Below are 20,105 nucleotides of genomic sequence, written 5' to 3' on the forward strand. Positions count from 1 at the left end.
AAAATGTAATGCCTTAAAGGATAAATCATATAAACCATCAACTATTTCAGTTGCCAATGGCTCATACCTAGTGAAATAACTATTTTCTTTTAGTTCTTTGAATAAATAATTGTGCTGGTTTTTTCTTCTATAGCTTTTACAAACTGATAGCATCTTTGAAAGCTTTTCGAAAAAAAATTCCCTCACCCTCTGCTAGTCGATCAAATTATTCTTGATGGGAACCATATAGGGGGACTATCTAGGATGATATCACATGAGCAACATAGGTTAAGAACAATGATTTTTCTTAATTCCTTGACAACAGTAATTGAATATGAGCTTGTTTGATCTAAGAGCTTCTGAACTTTTGGGCCATGATATCAACAGTTAAAATGTTTTACTATCTAATAAACCAAAAAGTATGCCTAATAAAATTCCATCAACTATTAAATATTATTCATTTAGACAGTAACAAAACATTATATGTTAACAATCTGGTAGCTTTAATATTCTTTGCTTTTTGAGCTGACAACCCAGAACTGTAAGCACAAAGAGTGTCATCAAGGTCTGCAAACCATCAAAAGAAATATAAAAAAATACTTTATGAAATAAGAATTTATAAAAGTAGAGTGCTAGATCACTAACTTTCTACTATAAGACCACTTTCACTCCAACTTGCAGGATCAGACACCACCATAAGCTGTACCTTTCAACAACATAATCTACTTCTCTGCTCTTCAACAATATTGGAAGTAACTCAACAATAGGATATGGTGTTGAAAATCACTATGTCTCACCTGTTGAATTAGTTCTCTTCTCTAAAGCTTTGTTCCAACATCAAAGAAATACTAACTGCACTTCTAGCTATGCATCAACAGATATGCCTGAGTATTCAAAGATTGAAAACAACTGTGCAAATATAGACCATAATGATTGAAAACAATATCCAAGCATGCAAGTGCTAACAATATCCAACATGCATTACCTTTCAAAACAATGCTAGTTAACACTTTTCTCCTCTTGTTCCTTCACTGGTTCCACACCCTCCTCATCAGCACCCTCCTTTATGAAAAAATTTATCATCTTATATTCAAGAAAGGAAATAACAACAGGCCCAAATTTTTTATTGGGGACAACATGCCCTTCTAATGGCTCAATCAAAACTTCTGATTTTGTAAGTAGACAGTCTCAATAAAATAAAATAAAATAACAATAGATTGGTATTCAAATAAAAAATACCTCCTTGATGAGCTGCTCAATTTCTTCTCCATCTCTGAGCTAAGCCCCAACACCTTGACCTCCCACCTCTTCACTTTCTTTCTCAAAATTCCAGAATCTTTTCATCAAACAAATTTCATTCATTATATGCTATTGAGATATATACTATTTGAGAATTATCAAACAAAATATACCTAAAGTTTATAACAATTTCTTGAATAAATGCCAAATAGCTGAAGGAACTGAATATTATTGGCAATAAGGTAAAAGAAAAGCTAAAATATACATAAACCTAAACCATAACATCTATATCCCTAACGCTACTAACTACTAACATAACTGAAAAGGAAAAAAGGCCTAACTATGAGCTATCCTCAAATCTGAACCTTTCAGCACCCCTCTTGCAAATGCTACCTGAATCAACATTTTGATTTTCTTCATCAAGATATGCTTAAATATAAATTTTAGCTTACTTTTAAAACAACTAAAATGGTTATTTGGTCAACTTTATCATCTAAACATAACAACAATTATAGCATTAAAAAGGATAAGAATTGCCTTATGAACAAAATTTATATAGTTAAATAGCTAAATTCATTTTAAAATCTTTTTTTTGTTGTTTTTTTTCACTGTTGCTCTCATAATAGCAAATAAAAGGCCTTGCAGAGGAAAGATTAATAAAAAAACAAAAGAAAAAAAGCATACATATAATAAGAAGCAAACCATGAATGGTGGTGCAAGTGCTTAGGCAGAGGCAAAGTACTCTGAATTTGTGGAAGTTGATCCTAGCGAACCTGTAAATAGATATTAAAATTGCCAAACCTATAAATGCCTAAACCACTCAATTTCAAAGGACAGATAGTAACTGAAACAATTTTTTTTTTACCATATCAAATTTCAATAGATAAAAGCAAAGGAAACAAACAATGACATCAATTTCAAAATTTTGAGCCTAAATAAATTTCTAGATTAATTGGCAATCCAAACCAAATATGCATCAGATGAAATGCCACAAGAATAAAAAATTATAAAAGTAAGTGTTGATGGAGTAAATATTACCTTCCATGCTCTGTCATTCTTCCATATAGCACTATGGCTCCTAGAAACAGCGTATGCTCCTCCTATGTCCATCGTTCTCTTTACTTTGCATTTGCATGTGGTTTTCTTGTCTGCAATTTGAATTTGAAGGGAAGAATGTGGTTATGAGAAGAAATGAGTGAAAGATTCAAGCGAGAGACATAATTAGAATTGTATGTGTCCTAAACTCTTCAATAAAATCGATAAATGAAGCCAAGAAGATAACAATTATTCCTTCAAAGACAATTGTTTTATTGTATACTAATAATTTGCACCTTGGAGACATCTTTGTCTAATCTTCTGACAGTGTTGGAAAGCAAAGCATTCTCCTTCACCAAGTAGCCCATTTGTCTAAAGCCCAATTTGTGTACTTGATGTTCCAAGATTCAAAATGCACAAAAATGAATACACATCTAAATATTTAAAAAAAAATAGCTTCAATTTTCTCATTAAATTCCAAACCAAAAAGAACAAAATGGGTATGAGAATACATACGGTTCTAATTGAAGAAAATCTCATGCCCTAAACTGTTCAAGCTGTGATGTTGATGGTTTGATGAATCAGAAAGGATTAAGAGAGGGAGAGAGATAGGTTCTTCTCATTATTGGAGAGAATGAAAAATCCCCCTTAGAAAATATTTGTTGAGTTATTACACCTTATATACTATGTACTTTTTTTTATGTACTCTCACTAAAAAATAATTACAATGGTAAACCTATTATTGATAAAGAAATAATCTAGGTAACACTAATAAAAGAATATTGTAGTAATTGTGTTTGATTGTGTAACTACTGAATCTTATACATCTACAAATCAATGCTTTCAATGGCATCATATAAAGCCTCGAATCTTTCAATAGTCTATTTACAAATTGTATTCATACCATTTCTGAAGGAAATAATACATTCTTTTGCCAAAAATGATTTCTCAAAGAAAAAGAATACTACCGAGGGTCTATTCTTCTTCTACCTTAGCCGACTCTTTTTCCCTTCCGCAAGAAGACCTGCAGTTGAAGAACCAGCTGAACTCAGCATAGCTATTAAAATGTTTCCTTTTTCTTTACTTTGAAAAATAAAGAAAAAATATTTAATAACAGGTAACAGCAAAACACAATTTCTTGGAACTCTGCTCTGTGCTTTGTTCGCTGCTATAAACACCAAAACATGAAGTTTAATAAGAATACATGATTATAAACACTGTTAAGAAACGTAAAGACTTAAACAAATAAAATAAAAAATTACCATGATTTTAGCAAGATGTACTGATGTAGGACTCTGTTTTCAATTAACTGCTCCTTGAGGCCAACAATGAAAGCTATCAGTTCAGGGAAAATTAAGGCTACAGTTGGTGAGAGGAAGTGGAAGAGTGGACATTGTTGATGAGCTCTTTATCACCTTGAGTGCCAGTGTTGATGACGAACTTTGCGTGTTTTTTGGCTAGCTTCTGCTCCTTCCATAGCTGACTAGTGGAGGCAAAGAAAGGCTTCATCTGCGGCCCAGAGGCTTGAAACACAATTTTCAGTTGGTGAGATGAAGATAAAATGAAGAGGACGATCGGAGAAGAGAGAAAAAGGAAAAAGAGTGTCGAAAGAATAGAGTGATTCTGACTTCTGTGGGTGAAGGAGAAGGAGAGAGAGAGACCCAGAAATAGATAGAAAAAGAGTTAATAGTCAATTTCGTTCTCGAAAGTGTGTCCGATCTCTATTTTCGTCTCCAAAAGTCAAAATTAATCAAAAACGCCCTCGAAAGATATTCATGTTGATCAAGTTCGTCCTTCCGTCTTCTCGGTTGATGAGATGGCAAATGGTCGCTTACGTGGCCCGTTTAACTGTCAAGTTGGCTAACGCCAGGCTGTAGGATGTTGTTGCTGACAAGATAAGTTTTGTTTAAGCAATCAAATTAGTCCTTCGAGTTTATAAATCCTAATCCAAATTCGAACGATAAATACATCGAGGTGATTACTTTCGGTGGCAGTAGAGGTAAGTGGGAGGCGTAATCCCTGGCCTGGTTGCTTGGATGGAGAGAGGAGATGGTGGTTGTGGTGGCGGTTTGTCACATGCATCGCACGATAGTCATGGATCCAGTGTTTCGATGCGAAGGAGGAAGGTGAATGCTCATGATGGATCATGTTTCTGTGGGCTGAAAACTGTGATTAAGAAACTTGGGACAGCGGAGAATCCGAATAGTTTGTTCCATGCATGTCCAAGGTACAGGGTGAGTGATAGTAAAGGAAGTTAAAGCTTTTTCATGTTCTTATATGCTGTTGGGTGTTCTCTGATTTTTTTGTTTACTCCCATCTAAAATTGCAGAAGGGCAGTCACTGCAATTATTTTAAGTGGGTTGATGATGATGAATTTGAAGCAGTGGGTGTGTGTGGTACAAAGAAAGATGCAGGAGCTTATATGGAGGTTGAAGGTGAGAATGATGAATGGAGGGTGAAAGTGGCATGGAAGTTGGGCACTTTGGAAGCTGAAGTTAGAGCTTTGAAACTGCTAATGATTTTGCTGTTTGTAGTAGTTGTGATACTTTGTTGTTTCTTATGTACTTCTAAATGAATCCAGTTATCCTGTATGAACATGTAATGATGTATTGAAATTGTTGATTTGAATGGGAGTAGTTATCTGAAGTTGGAAGCAATTCCCTGTCAAATGTGGATAATTTTATAAAATTTGGCAATTAATTCTGTGTTTGCATGAATTATGTTGAGGCATAAACAAAATGAAGATAGTAAGTAATGTTAATCTTAATAGTAAGTTGTCATTGACAGCTAATTGTGACATTGTCTTAATAGAGAAATAACAGAACAAAGTCATATGGTTCTTAACTGACAAATACATTGTCCAGAGACTAAATTACCACACACAAAAGCAACAAACAGAATGTTGTTTCATACACAAAATGAGTCAACAACTACACATTCCTAACAAATCAAACTTTGTCATCAGTCTTCCTTGGAGCCTTGAAGCCTGGAGTAGGCACAAAGGTCATGAATTTTTCCAGCCGCTTAGCAGTTCCAGAACTTGTCCCCTTAATGGTCTCAGCAGAAACAGCCACAAATCCAGAACTTATCCCCTTAATGATCATGAATCTTGTTACTCTGCATGCACTGGTATTTCTTTTCTTGTTATCACTATCTGGGTTCTTGGCTGGTTGAGAGGATGTTTTGGAATGATGTGGGGCTGTCTTCCCCTGATTGTTGGTTTTGGTTTGTTGAGGGTGGAGTTTTGTTGAATGCAAGGGAGTCTTTATGGGATGAGAGGTGGTCTTTGAGGCTTGATGTGTTGGTTTGGTGGGATGAGAATAAGGCTTCTTGGGCTTACTGGGCTATGAGGCTGGCTTTGTGGGCTAAGAATCGGGCTTACTGGGCTGAGCTTTGGGCCTACTGGGCTGTGAGGCTGCCTTAGTGGGCTCAGAGATTGGTTTCTTCGACTGAGGGTGGTTCACTATGGGAGTTTTTACAAGTTGGGAGTAGTGCATCTTGGCCTGGGAACTGAACTTCTTCTTCTTACTAGTTCCTGCTTCCAGAAGAGCTACACATTTTCCTATATTGTCCACTACATAGGACTGTGAGATGCAGTCCTCAAAGTATAGGTTGATCAAATGGTGGTTCCTCCTACAATCCTTGCACATTGCAATCAAGTCAGCATCTGTCACCAACTTCTTCAACCCAGATGGAATCGGAACTCCAGGAACTTTTCACCAACAATTGCCAGCCTCAATGTATCCCAACTCCTTATAGTAACCCCTTACAAAAAATACATTAAGTGTGTCTCCCTCAACACCCATCAATACCTCTGTATTATCAGGTTCATAAACCATGTCTCCATCCTCACCCGTCCTAAACAACCCACCATGGTGAAAAACAAAGGTCATGGGAGGACCCTCCATCTACAATGACAAACACGAAAACATCATAAACAAACATGACCAGCAACAACTGCTCTGTATCAATCACCACCTACTACACCCAGTTGGTACCAATCAACCTTTAACCCAAAAAAAAAAAATGCAACAGAACCATCACTAAATTCAAACATCACTGACTACTGTCACAGAGCCATACAAAGTAACACAACCTCACACACGAAAATGCTAAAACAACACTAATAAACCCTAAATCAGACGAACATTAACACCACCACAGTAACAATACACACATCACAGAATAACACAAGAAATCATATTATGAGTTCAATCCTTACCTCTCAACGTCTCAATGCCTTCTTTTACTAGCAATGCTGCTCCAGTATAACATCTACTCTGCATTCAACGGCCAAAGCCTTTCCACTGTAATCGTCGAGCAGCACTAACGATCCTTGTCGGGGTGGTGCAGAGCTTCGGTCAAACGCTTAGGGCATACCTTGTGGGAGACGACACGTTTTGAAGCGAAAGACACAGCGATGGTTGATATGAGACAGGGGTAAGGCATCGCAATGTTTCAAAACCTCTTCAGAAGACAATACGGCGACGTTTCAACGCTACTGGCTCACTCAACCAAAACGACGTCGTCCTACTTCACTGCCATGTTGGCAGTTAACGGGCCACGTAAACGGCCGTTTGCCATCTTATCAACCGAGAAGACGGAAGGACGAACGTGATCAACACGGGTATCTTTCGAGAACGTTTTTTATTAATTTTGGCTTTCGGAGACGAAAATGGAGATTGGGCACACTTTCGAGGACGAAATTGACTATTAACTCAATAGAAAAAAAAGGATTGAAATTTGAAATTTTTTTGAAGAATTGCGCCCAAAATTTGATCCCGCTCAAATTATTGCAGTACGCTCCATTACCCTTCTATCGTTTTGGGATTGATGATGCTCTAACATGCGTTAAACACAACGGATAAGAAGGTATCTTAGAATTTGAAAAAACTTGATGCTTCTTTTCCTCTTCTCCATTAGGGACAATGAGTTCTCAATCTATTGTTAACCCCAATCATCCAATCAAAAGCTAACATTTTCGTTTTTTTCCGCTAAATGGTGGTTTTGGAATTGCTGCGAGAATGACTCTTTTCAACCCGCTAGATAAAGATCTCCCCCAATAACCTTCCAGCAGCTGAAAAATTTTTACCGAGGAGCAAAACACAAATTGAAATACAATTGTCTTCCCCATTTTAGTTTTAGAAAAAAAAGTAGGAACAGTGAAATTTTGCCAACTGTCGATAGATTGGGTAGTAGCCTACCGTTGGGACTACCCAACTTTATAATAATAAATAGATATATAAAATATATATTAATTATTAACGAAATACTAATGTTCTGAAAACTTTCTATACAATATACATTATACCTACCCTTTTACTTCTACCCTGTTTATTTTTTTACCCGTAACTTGCATTACATGATACATATTTTTTAACTTCTATCCTATATCTAAATACAAACCTAACCTATTGTGTTGCAACACAGAACTCTTCATAAATTCTATCATTCGAAAACTGTCTTTTCTTCCTTATAAATTTCTCATAAACTTCTCATCAATTTTTTGACTCCACAACTTGTGTAAAAACATATAAATTAGTCCATGGAGGGACAATACGAGAATAATAACCGTAACCTCACGTATCCCGTCAAAATAAGTTAGGGTCAGTGATTAAAGAAGTGAAAAAGCAAATATATTTGGCACGACCTTTAATTATGGTGAATTTCCTTAATTTCACCATTGAACTTATTTCAATAATGTTCGTTGGTCAGATAAGCGTGTTGACTCTCTCCAGCGTTTCCATCGCCACTTCCTTTACTTCTGACAAGTTTGGAAAATTCTAAATTAATATTTGTGATGACTAAATATTATTAATTATATTAATTACAAAATTATTAATTTAATTTTCATGAAACATATGTTAATTAACAATTTTGTTATTTGCAGATTTTATTATTGGGTCGAAAGAAAGAAAAATTGGAAAGCCAATTATGCTAACAAATACATTCAGCTTGTACAACAATGTTATATTAAGAGGCTGAATTATGGTTATGGTTATTGGACCCGGAAAATATACTTGAAGCCCAACAAGGAGGTTGGTTCGAAAATTAAAAAGGAAATAGAGCCCAATGGTTAAGCAAATTCTTAACATGGTGAAATCCAATTTGTTATAGCTGCATGCTTCCACGGATGCCATTTTTTATAGGTGATGGAATTCAAATTAGAATTAATTGCTTTGGTAACATGAAAGAGAAATTGCAAAGTGATTTGATGGCATTTATTGAGATATGCACGTTACAAGGCAAAAGCATGGAAAGTGGGATTAATTGATTTTAATTGATTATAATTTATATCACACATTACTTCCATTGCTTTTCCTCTTTCTACTCTCTCTTCTCTCTCTTTGCATTCGGTCACCTCACTGTCAGAGAAGAAGATGGTAGAAGCAAGTAATTTGAAGAAGGAAGCAGAGGCTAGGCATGGGTAATGTAAACCTAACTCATTTTCATTTTCTTCTTTAATTACATTGCAAGTTTTTCTCTGTTCTCTCTCCTCTCTCTTTCGGTCTTGTCTAGCAGGAAAGGAGGGATGAAGCAAACTATCAGTAAAAATAACAGAGAAGCTAGTTGCAAGGAAGAGGCCATTGTGATGATGGCGTTAGGAAAAAGAAAACCAAAAGTATGTAGTGACTGAGATTGTCACCAAATATGGTTAGATTTGGAGAGGTAATCTTGGATCCTTCATACTCAAAAAGAAGGAAGAAGATTCGGCCAGCAAGGAAGATCTTTGGAGGCATGACTTGTCTTTGATTCTGCTCAACCACCACAGGGAGTAGCTAGAGTGGTGAAGTGATGGTTGAAGGCAGAGATTGAAGCAGATGAAGTCATCATCATCATAAAGCATCAAGGGTCAGAAATCCATCTTGGAGAGGAAGCCAAGGATGGAGTGATCGGATTGATGAAGAGTGATGACCAAGGAAGGACTAGAGGTATTTGCATGTTGGTTTTTGCATGAGTTACCTCTTCTCTCTTAGTGGCCGAACCGGTTTTGTTGTGAAGGAAAAGAAGCTGAGCTCGGGTTTGTGTTTCAACCGTGAAGGCTTCACTTCTCTATAAAAGGGGTGAACAGTCATGGTTTGATTCAAGGAGTAAGATTTGAGAGTGCAAGGCACAGAGTTCTCAGAGCTACCTAAGCTAGCAGTTCTTCTTCTCCTTCAATGTATTCTGTTTAATATTTTTCTGTTTAATTTTGTCATGTCTTGAGTCTCATGGAAAAAGGCAAACAGTGAGGTTTGTAAGAAAAAGCCATAGAGCGGAAAAAGGCAGAGAGTGCAAAATTAAAAGAAAAAAGCCATAGATGTCTTAGAGTTCCTTTGTTCATCTATGTTGTGTTTCATGATTCTGTGGGAATCCCCTTGTAAGTTGGGTTAGCACTTTACAAGTTGTAATCTGGATGATTATAGTGAAATTCCATCATTGTTGTGATGGAGAATGGATGTAGGCTGCACTGCACTTAGCAGCTGAACCAGGATATATCTGGGTGTAATCTTCTCTCTCTCTTCCTACTTCAATTCTATTTTTACTGTTCAGATGAAAAATAAAAAATGTCTCGTGTCAAGTGACGAGACAAAATGAAAATGTCTCGTGGCTAGGGACGAGCTAAAAACAGAAAAGTTTCTTCAAAGTCCAGCAAGTGTTAACAAGCGAAAAAGGGGCTAAGATTCAACCCCCTTCTCTTAGCCACTGAAACCATCAACTTCTATCACTGGCATCGGTTTAGTTCCTTTTACATTAATCTCTTAACACTCTTTTTACGGTTTCACCAATAGAATTTTTCTCCTCTTCTTTTCGTTTATAATTTGAATTTGATGCAGAATTTGTTAAAAAATATTTCAACACCAATCAGAGCTGGTTACACCCTTCCATGGCATGGAAACTAGAAGCAATTACTTCATTGCCAACTGTTCCTTTTGAATCAACTAACTTTGTGTTCAACTCCTTGTTGGTTTCATACAATGACAGATGGGAATTGCAAGTGGGTTGGATACCTTGTGTGGCCAATCATATGGAGCAGGACAGCATCACATGTAGGCATACACGAGCCATGCTTGTTCTTACCATCCTTTGCGTACCCATCTCTATTGTTTTGGCAAACACAACATCCATTTTGATTTTATTTGGCCAAGATCACGAAATCTCCACAGAAGCAGGAAGATATGTTCAGTCATTCCATACCTTTTTGCTTCTAGTGTTCTCCAGTGTCAGACTAGATTTCTACCGACACAGAACATTGGAGTTCCAATGATGCTCATTTCTGGAGTAGCTACTGCACTGCATGCTGCTTTATTTTGGGCGTTAGTGTTAAAAGATGGCTTCGGGAGTACGAGCTGCCTTATCAAATTGTATTGTATATTGTATTGGGTGAATGTGTTGATACTTGCGTTATACATAAAGTTTCTATTAGATGTTCACAAACTTGACTGGATTTTCATTCGAGGCATTTCATAACATTCTTCTTTTTTGAAACTTGCTATTCTTTCTTCTGTGATGGTTTGGTAAGTTTCTATTAACTGTTGCTTTCCTCACAGTTACACTGTTTGGTAAGTTTGAGACACCAAATTGGGTTGTATTTTAAGTTCGACTATACTTATATTTTAGGCAACCAAAAGCGAATAGTAAAGGAGACAATGAGGACAAGTAGAATAAGAATATGCAGTAGGTTCATAGAAGGGACAAAGACTCCTTCCAAGCAATGCCTCCAGAGAAAAATACATCATGGGATGAACCAAGCAAAAACATCCAATTAGTTCGGTTAAATAACTCTAAAGTTATTATCATTTGCCGCTATTATACATCATTCCGATAGTAAGCATCTGAACCAACTTCAATTTAATTTCACAAGGCACACAATAAATTGTTTGTTATTGCAAGATGTAATCTCGACTCCACTGAACATTGTTTCCCCTCAAGTACAAATGTTTTGTGCCACATGATGACTTCTTTGTTCATCATTTATTCTGTACACTACTTGAAAAACAATGGATAAATATAACAACAAAACAAAAAAGACTCATCCGTGAACAGGTACTTATATTACTGGTGCAATAGCTCAAGGGCTTTCTGCAATGTAGGCCTAAACCTATTGAGGTCTAGCATCACATTCTGTTGTTCCAAATACACAGACTTGAATCTTTCCCATCCAAGTTTCCCAATGGATGGGGGGTGCTTTATGATCATGTGATCTTGTGGATATTGCTGAATAAGAGTGCTTTCTTCTACACTTATCTTGTAATCCAAGTACTTTAGTCCCATATTCTTTGAGGGCAATTCAAAGTCATATTTGGCAAGCCATTCGAAACCACCATGAGGAACTACTTGTATCAAAACTGCATTCTCAGGAAGGAAAACAATGTTAGTGAGGCCAGCTCCATGAACTCCCAACAGCACATCACAAGAATTCACCACATTTGCAAAGTTTGACATGCTTCCACCAGCTTCCATTACAATCGCCTCGAATCCCATGCTTCTAGCCATATTTGCTATTTCAGCTGTGTTAGTGAATGATCTTGTTCTTCTTCTTGAAAGAATCAAAAGCCTTGGCTGCTGCTTCTTATTCTTATTATTCTCATCTTCACCCTCCTCTCTCAATTTGATTGCATCAACTCTCTTCAGTGAATAAGAGTCTCTCAGAAAACTCCTGAAGTCTTTGATGGAATAGGAGTACTTTTGAGGGTCAATGCTTAGTTCTTTCGGATACCTTTTGAGACCAACATTCACACCTGGGAAGCAGTGAACTTTGTCATCTTTGTCAATGTTCAAGACCTCATAATTGGACAGCTTACTGAGAATTGCTTGGTACTTAGAAATCCACCAAGGACGCATTTCGGACACGACAAATTTAACTTGTCCATTGAATTGTCTAGAAGTCAGAAACAGTGGGATGATGATGTCTGTGAATTCATGGAAGTGGTTGCCAATATAGCCTGAAGTAGAGAATATCACAGCTGGAATGCTGTGATGTTGTGTGCACTGTGGGAATTTCATGCCATCTTTCACTGCCTTTATTGACCATTCTCTTACACGCCTCATTGCTTCTGCATCGTCCTTTCGCGCATAAGGCCTTATGGTCCACGAGGAGTTTTCTGGCAAGATTGTTGTTTCAGGTGTCACAATGTAAACAGAGGAGGATTTTCCATGGACTCTGATATCTCCCTGTACTTGGCAAAAATTTGTCCTTTCTTCTGAAAAGCATCCTTGCTCCATTTTCTTTGTTTCTGTCTCTTCAACTGTAAATTGAAGAAGTTTCTGTCAAAATTATTGGCCTTATCACCATTATTCAAGTTTTCAAAATCATTTGCCTCATCAGAATCAAATTATAAATGGACCTGAATCAATGTCTTACCGCTGGCTATCTGTGGAAAGCTGCTAGTTTCATTCAGCATCAGCATTTTGGTGTCAATGCTGACATAGAGCTTCAGCTTCACTGTAGAGAAACAGAAACAAGAAGTAAGAACTAAGAAATGAACATGAGTAATCCACCATGCATGTATGTTTATTAAGAGCTAAGAGTTGAGGACTCACAATCATGAATAGAACCTATGTAAGGCTTAAAGACTGTGCAAAGACTCAAAACTATTATTAAGCATCCCACAAATGCTCCATATCCCAATTTTTTCTGCTCATAACGGCTAAAGCTCTTGGCAAATATTGAATTGTACATCATTTTGGAATTTGGATGGATATGATCAGATAATACCAATCAATCTTATGCAGCTCTGAGCACTGAGGAGACTAACTAAAATGCTGTCTCACATTAACAAATTGAAGCCATTTATGCTTAGTGGATCACCATTCACAACTAGTATATTGGCCTCCACATACTTTCTTGAACCAGGAGGATTCTCTATATACTAATATAGTATTCCCTAGGAATGAATATGATTATTTGGTTGACTGTTTAGACATGGAATCCCTTACAATCATTACTATTAGTTAGCTTGTATTCTTTATTTCTATTTCTTTTTTCATGTATCAACCAGCTTGAACTGCCTGCAGGGCCCACTTTGAAAAATATTAACCAACTACAGCTTCTTTAAAATTTTTTGATTTTTTCATATCATCAATTATTGCAATCACCCTGAGTTAGTACCACTACTAGCTAGCACTACACTTCCATAGTTGGTGTCACAAAGTTATTTTTACTTATAGAATCAACTTCTGCATGAAGAAAGGCACTTCAGTTAACGTAAGAAACAAAAAACCAAGGACACACACAAAATGATTAAAGTGTAGCATGGACGGATGGACCAATTTATAATTAGAATAGTATATTGAATATAACCTAATAGATGAACGTGGCATCATATATAAGAAGAGTTTACAAAAGTTAAATTAGATTGTCGGCAGGAATTGAATTGAAGCTGGTTTTAATTAATAAATTAACGTTAATTGTAGCAAGAGAATACATTCAAATGAAACAAGGCGTTTGGTAGCAGAGAGTAAGACATGTTAACAAGCTTAGTATTTTTCTAATTGTTTTTGTACAGTAGGGTGGGGTGCATGATGAAGCAGAAGTAGTAGGGGCTTTCCAATGGTACCATATGTTTGATTTCTTGTAGAGGAATGCGTGTGCCTCATAAAATAATTAATTAGTATTTTTTTATTTTCCAAGTTAGGTAGAATTGTTAATTTGGATTTGATTATCTCGGAGTGCAACCACCCTAGTCCTTAGCAGGTTGAGACACACGGAGGGATGCACGTATAGGAACTCAACATATTTAGAAGCAAGGTATCGAATAATCCAAACACAAAACACCCAACTAACAAATCATTGACCTTTATATTTTGTTACATCGCATGCCAATTTTGATCTTTATAGTTATAGATTATAAGTCAGCGTTAGGTAGTAAATTGTGGGAGTAGGAGCATACATAATATATATATATAACTACAATGTGCCCTCACAGTGCGAATGTTCGATCAACAATGTTTCTGAGTTTTTTCGTTTTAATTCCACTCGTGGTTTTAAACGTAAATTGGTTCGAATTACTATGTTTTCTTTTAATCAATTTTTGTTAGGACAGGGATCGCCGGATGGAAAAAACATATTAGTTCTCCCTAAACTTAAATTTAAAGCTATTTCGAATTCACTGCATCATCTCTTATATGATTGGTCTAATTGGTTGACTAAGTTATAAATAAAATAGTTATATAAAGTTCTATTTTTTAATAATAAATAATTTTTTAATTATTTTTGTATTTTAATAATTTATTAATTAGTTTGTATTATATTTTTTAAGTATGTTTTTAAAAATATTAATAAATCAAATAATTATGATAAATAGAAAGAAGGACAATTGATAAATGGAAGATGAAGTTACTCAAATATAACATTTTAGAAAACCAAACGCAATCGCAACATTCCTAACTATATGTAAACTGTGACACTCTAACGCGGATTCAACTTGCATGTAAACCGTTAGATTCTATCGCGGTTTACGTTTAAATCGTGCAAACACATAAACCGCTACATCCTGTAGCAGTTTATGAAGAGGTACGCAGTGAGAGTATTTCACGAGACTTTGTCGTGAATTATGAAGGATGTGGATCACTATAAAAATCGAGTGAGGTTATAGCGGATTTCATTTCATAAGGTTTGAAAGTAAGATAGAGAGAGAAAGTACAGAGGAGTTAGAGAGAAAAGATTAGGTTTAGGGTGAGTTTATTGGAGAAGTATTATTAAGCGGAACCATGAAAGATGAAAGGCGCTTGTACCAGCTCAACAGCGTTACTCACGTAGCCGGAATCATCAATAAAGAAGTAAGTTTTTTTATTCTCTTTCTATTAGATAATATCCATATTTTTTTGTGACTATCCGTATATTTTATTTAATCTTAAGGAAGTTATTTATTAATTAGGAAAATAGAACCTTGGTTTATTTTGAGTTTGAAAATTAAAATTTAAAATTTAAATTTAAATGTAGAGAATTTGAAGTTAGATATTTAAAAACTAAGATTGAAATTTGAAATGTAAGATTTATGGCTTGATGTTAGTTTTTGCAATAGTTATCAACTTTTTGAAAATTTGAAGCTTAAATTTTTGGAGGTACAAAGCTTACTAATAGAAATTTAAAATTTATATTTTGACGAAATCTTGTGAGGGCTTAAATTAACCAGGTGTTCTTTATTTCTGTCACAATATGCAGTCAACTCGGTGTAGTTATAGCGTTCGCAGGCAACAGAATATACTGTTACATGATAGGATCATACCTTATTTGGAGAGGGGTTGTACCACCTGTCTAGGCTGAACGCGCATTGGTTCTGATTGGATGAACCTCTAGTCAGTGCATTTATTGAGAGGTGGCGGCTTAAGATTCACACTTTCCATGCCTTTCGAAGAGTGCACTATCACGCTCCAAGATGTGGCATATCAACTGGGACTGCCCGTGGATGGACAACCTATTTTTGGGTGCCTGACTGACTTCCACTTGCATATCAAGGGGTCAGGCCGGCGTGGGAGTAGTTCCAGGAGTTATTTGGTGAGCTTCCGCCATCGAATAAGGTGAAGCAGTCCACGGTCCACTTCACATGGTTCCATGAGAGGTTCAAGGTGTTACCGACTGATACTTCTGAGGAGATTGTGCGCATATATGCACGTGCATATATTATGACACAGTTGTTCATGGACAAGAGTGGGAATTGAGTCAACCTTTGGTGGTTGCCATTTGTGGCGAGACTGGACAATATTGCCATTCTCAGATTCCTGACTACCAGCTGCCGATCGACCTTAATGAGCGCGCAGGCAGCCCATACGACACTTGGTTTGGTATGAGGGAACGTCGTCATCTGCATTTGAAGTGGGTCCACAGGATGCTCTACCCAAAAATCAGCGAGCGACTAGAGTTAGGTGTCTCACTCGATGTGGCACAGGCTTGCACCTACTTGGTCCATTTGGGGACGATCATCATGATGATGGTGACCAGCAGTAGCAACCTTTGTACTGCTTCCGACCGTTATATTTGTATGACTTATGACTTATTTATTTTGTGTTAGTGTTAATACCTTATGATTATTATATTTGTATGACTTCATACATTTTGTATCATGGGTTGTTACTATTATACTAGTATTCATGAATTTGTTCCAAAGTACCAAGTCCTTCATAATCCGCAACAGGGTCTCGCGGAATACCCTCACTGCGTAACTCTTCATAAACTGCTACAGAGTGTAGCGGTCTATGTGCTTGCACGCTTTGAACGTAAACTGCGACAGGATCTAGCTGGTGTCGCGGTTTACATATAGTTAGAAATGTTGCAATTGCATATAGTTTTCTAAAATGTTGTATTTGCGTAACACTATCTTTCATTTATTTTATATATACAAATTGCCCTAGAAAAGAATATGTTATGACCAATAAAAGCATTTTATATTTTTTAATTTATAGATGTTCAATAAAATTTAATATTTATTTTAATAATTGTATATAATAAAAAATAAATTAATTTAAATAAATAAATATAAATATAAATAAATATAAAAATATTAAAAATTTTAGTTTATATATATATAATTAGCATATATAGTAGCAAAGATAAACTTAGTGTAATAGCCTAATAGCAAAAGAAAATCTAAGTTTCTCATTTTTCAAGAATATTTTGAAATTAATTCCAAAATCTCTAACGTTAGATTATTGGTGTACTAGAAGCTTCTTAAACGTAAAGGGCCTTACATTATACTCTACACAATACTGAGATCTATTGATCCATACATATTGGGCTTCCATTTTTTCTTCTTTTACGTCCTCGTCTCCTCACCCAGATACTCACCCTTGTCCCTTAAGATTACTAAAGGCGAGTTCTTTCATACAGAAAGATTGCATTCCTAAAGTATGTCATGTCACATTAAATAGGACAGTTGAATGACTCATGGCTTATAAAGTATGTCGCACTAGAATTTGATGGGAAATTAAAGATTGGGTTGGACATATCTCAGGTATTTGTTGTTTCTGCAGAAATTTCATCTCTTCTTCAGCTCATAGTAATGAAAGAATAAAACAAATTATTCTAACAAATTCCAGTTTTGTAATGTTAGTTGGTTCTTGTTGCACATGGTTTACTGTTAGTTTGCTATAGTTTATTAGTTGAAAGTTGAAACACATTCTTAATTTACTCGACATAACATGTTAGCCGTTGAATTTCTTGTTCATTTCCAATCTAATTGTTACTGATACTTAACAAATTAGTATTTAAAAAGCTTTGAGTATTTTGACCCATGCATATGGATATTAAGTATTTTGAAGCACACATATGGATATTGTTATATGCTTTATTTTGTTACAATAAAATCGCCAGCTTCTTCTATTCGATTTGATTTTCCAGCAACGGAACCGCTTATACAAGGTAGGGATATTATGGCTGTACACTCTGAGTCAGGTTCGCAGGAGAAGAAATAAGGCAATGGATTGAATGAGTTACTGATTTGTATTGCCGAGAACATGCAGAACAACATAAAGATTATCTATTACAGGTTTGTTTCTATAGTAGATAGATTTAATATACTATCTTGAATACATTTATACAGCCAGGAGTATTATATTTGGGATGGACTACTAAGTAGCAACAATGGTTTGCCTCTTTTCTTTCTCTACCAGCTTATTTGGGATGGTGATTTTGGTATGGATTCCAATGTGTGGTTCTACTCGAGTGCTTGAAATGCATATATAAAGCACTCTTACGAAAAGGAAAAAGAGTGAAAAAGATAGTGTTATATGCCTTATTTAGTTTTTGTTCTTGTTAAGGAAACTTGCTGACAAGGTTGCAGCTGCTGACTATTATGTGAATCGGAAAAATAACTTGCACCATTTTTAGCGACAAATAGGTACTTAAATTTTCTATGTAAGTCTTACGAAGAAAGGTGTATTAATGACTAGTCAAACCATCTTGTGGTTTTATTGATGGATGGAACATTGATATGGCATTTGCAGTTTGTGGGACTACACAAACATTGTCATGAATTTCCTCTCTGGATCCAGTGAGGTAGATGGAAGTAAAAGTTTTGCCTGGCTTCGTGATCCTTCGATGTTGTTATCACTGGCAGGTCATGTTCTTTTCCAAGGATCTGTATTTGTTTATGTTTGTTTGGGCACATCATTCTGGATATTGTGAATTTTTTTCCTATATTATCAAATTATAGAATTTTCATTTCCACAACATGCAAGCTTTGTTACGTCCCTGCATTATTTTGTGCATTGTACTTGCAATTTGTTTTCCTTTGATGAGATATCATGTATCACACATTTTACGAACTAGATAATTTAAAAGAAACATATAAGTTAAAACTTAAAACATATTTTTATGAGAATATAACATGACTTTTTCCTTGTTAACCCAATCAATTCTTCAATTCATGCAGTGCAAAGCCAGGATTTTTTCATGAGAAAAATCACGCCAACCTATTTGGGGTTGTTCCTGAGACTGAAATGCTTCTCAATACAGATAATGGCTCTCCTATGTCTCAGGTTAGCAGTACAGCAGATTATATTATTGATTTCTTCAATGGTCTTGTGGGTTGATTTAAGAACTCTAGTAATTGTGGGTTGCTGTTATACCGAAATTTCTTGTGAAAATTTGAATGCTTTTACATGTAAGTTCTGTATGTTGGGGATCACATTTACGGAGCTATACTACGCAGCAAAAGGTTCTTGGTATATCATATGATTCCAGATTCCTTCCATCTATTATATTAAATATACTTTTGCATTCAGTTCTATTAACTAGTCTTTTATGGCATCTCTTCTAGCTATGATCTGAGGAATAGTACAGATACATAAAAATCTGAGACTAAAATTGATGAAATTTTTCAATAAATGAATCAACTCGCTGCTTGCTTATGTAGAATTCCTTCTTTAAAAATTTATTTGTATTCGCGGATTCTCGAAGTAACTTATATCTTATTGTGATGCTATGTGCTCAACGAGCAGGCTGGAGGACCATGCTTGTAATACCAAAGCTTGAGAAGGAGGTTCAACTTCTGTGGGAGTCAAGAGATACCCGCAAGGTACATTTAGATTTTATTATATATATATTTTTTAATTTTATTTTTGTTATTTTGAAAATTTTGAACAAATGGCCAGGATAAATTAGTCCATAAAGGATTTGAGTTATGCTACACTGCTAGAATTTTAACAGAGGTCAAGTAAAGTCAATTGTTATCATTCAATAGAATAAAGTGGTAGGAATGCTACGCCTACCTAAGAATCAACAATCATATCAAATTTTTTGGTTTGGTATTATAGTTCTGGTTGTCTATCATTTTTAAGAATACTCTTTAATAGGTATTTGATGCTTTTAATAAGGCATACTTTTGAATTCTTATCCCCCTTGTTGATTGACAATTAACAAGCCAATACACATTCAGGAAGAATTTTACATATATAGTCTTGTACAGGAACTTCAATTCCTGAGGAGCTAGCGTGATCGCATTGAAGATGAGATACATCATTTGAAGTGGTCTCTCAAGTTAGTATAACACTAGACCTCTCATAAGTCCTACTCATTTTCTGTCTGCGGTCTTAGAGTAGTGCATTATTTTTCAAATTCAAAAACTTAGTAATGTTTTTTTTTCTACTTCAGTTATAGGGGAAAAGTTGAATTGTGACTATACCGAAAATTTTCCAAATATATAAAGAGATTATAAGCATAAAGGATTTTTCTATACACACCAAGTTCAATGGTAATAATTATACTTGATTCTTAAAAGTTGAACGAAATGGGTTGGTGCAAAGGCTAGGGAGTTGGATTCTTCTGGTTTCAAACTTTGGTATACAGGAAAGGTGAAGAATAGGAATGGAGTTGGAATAATTGTGGATAAGCAGTGGAAGAAGGACGTAGTTGATGTCAAGAGGGTGGGAGA

The 20,105-nt window shown here is 35.7% G+C and overlaps 1 protein-coding gene and 1 long non-coding RNA gene across 5 annotated transcripts; both read right to left on the reverse strand.

Annotated features, from left to right (window-relative positions):
- Positions 1–74: 74 nt before the first annotated feature.
- Positions 75–3,888, reverse strand: LOC127745750 (uncharacterized). Of its 4 annotated transcripts, XR_008007187.1 has the most exons (8): positions 3,516–3,888; positions 3,222–3,277; positions 2,550–2,644; positions 2,257–2,366; positions 1,903–1,991; positions 1,219–1,315; positions 625–1,041; positions 77–546 (listed from the first exon to the last, which is right to left on the reverse strand). It is a non-coding gene; the product is annotated as an uncharacterized LOC127745750 (long non-coding RNA). The 4 variants fall into 4 exon arrangements; XR_008007190.1 differs by lacking the exon at positions 3,516–3,888 and having other exon boundaries at positions 75–518; positions 3,222–3,416; XR_008007189.1 differs by lacking the exon at positions 3,516–3,888 and having other exon boundaries at positions 625–1,038; positions 3,222–3,416.
- A 7,196-nt stretch (positions 3,889–11,084) lies between these two features.
- On the reverse strand, positions 11,085–13,135 carry LOC107481907 (alpha-1,3-arabinosyltransferase XAT3-like). Its single transcript, XM_016102257.3, has 3 exons — positions 12,778–13,135; positions 12,599–12,679; positions 11,085–12,482 (listed from the first exon to the last, which is right to left on the reverse strand). Exons 1-3 carry the CDS (start codon positions 12,917–12,919, stop codon positions 11,290–11,292), a joined length of 1,416 nt encoding a protein of 471 aa, XP_015957743.1. The 5' UTR covers positions 12,920–13,135; the 3' UTR covers positions 11,085–11,289.
- Between the last annotated feature and the right edge of the window lie 6,970 nt (positions 13,136–20,105).

Source organism: Arachis duranensis, chromosome 3 (genome assembly GCF_000817695.3).
Source record: "Arachis duranensis cultivar V14167 chromosome 3, aradu.V14167.gnm2.J7QH, whole genome shotgun sequence".
Lineage (NCBI taxonomy): Eukaryota > Viridiplantae > Streptophyta > Magnoliopsida > Fabales > Fabaceae > Arachis > Arachis duranensis.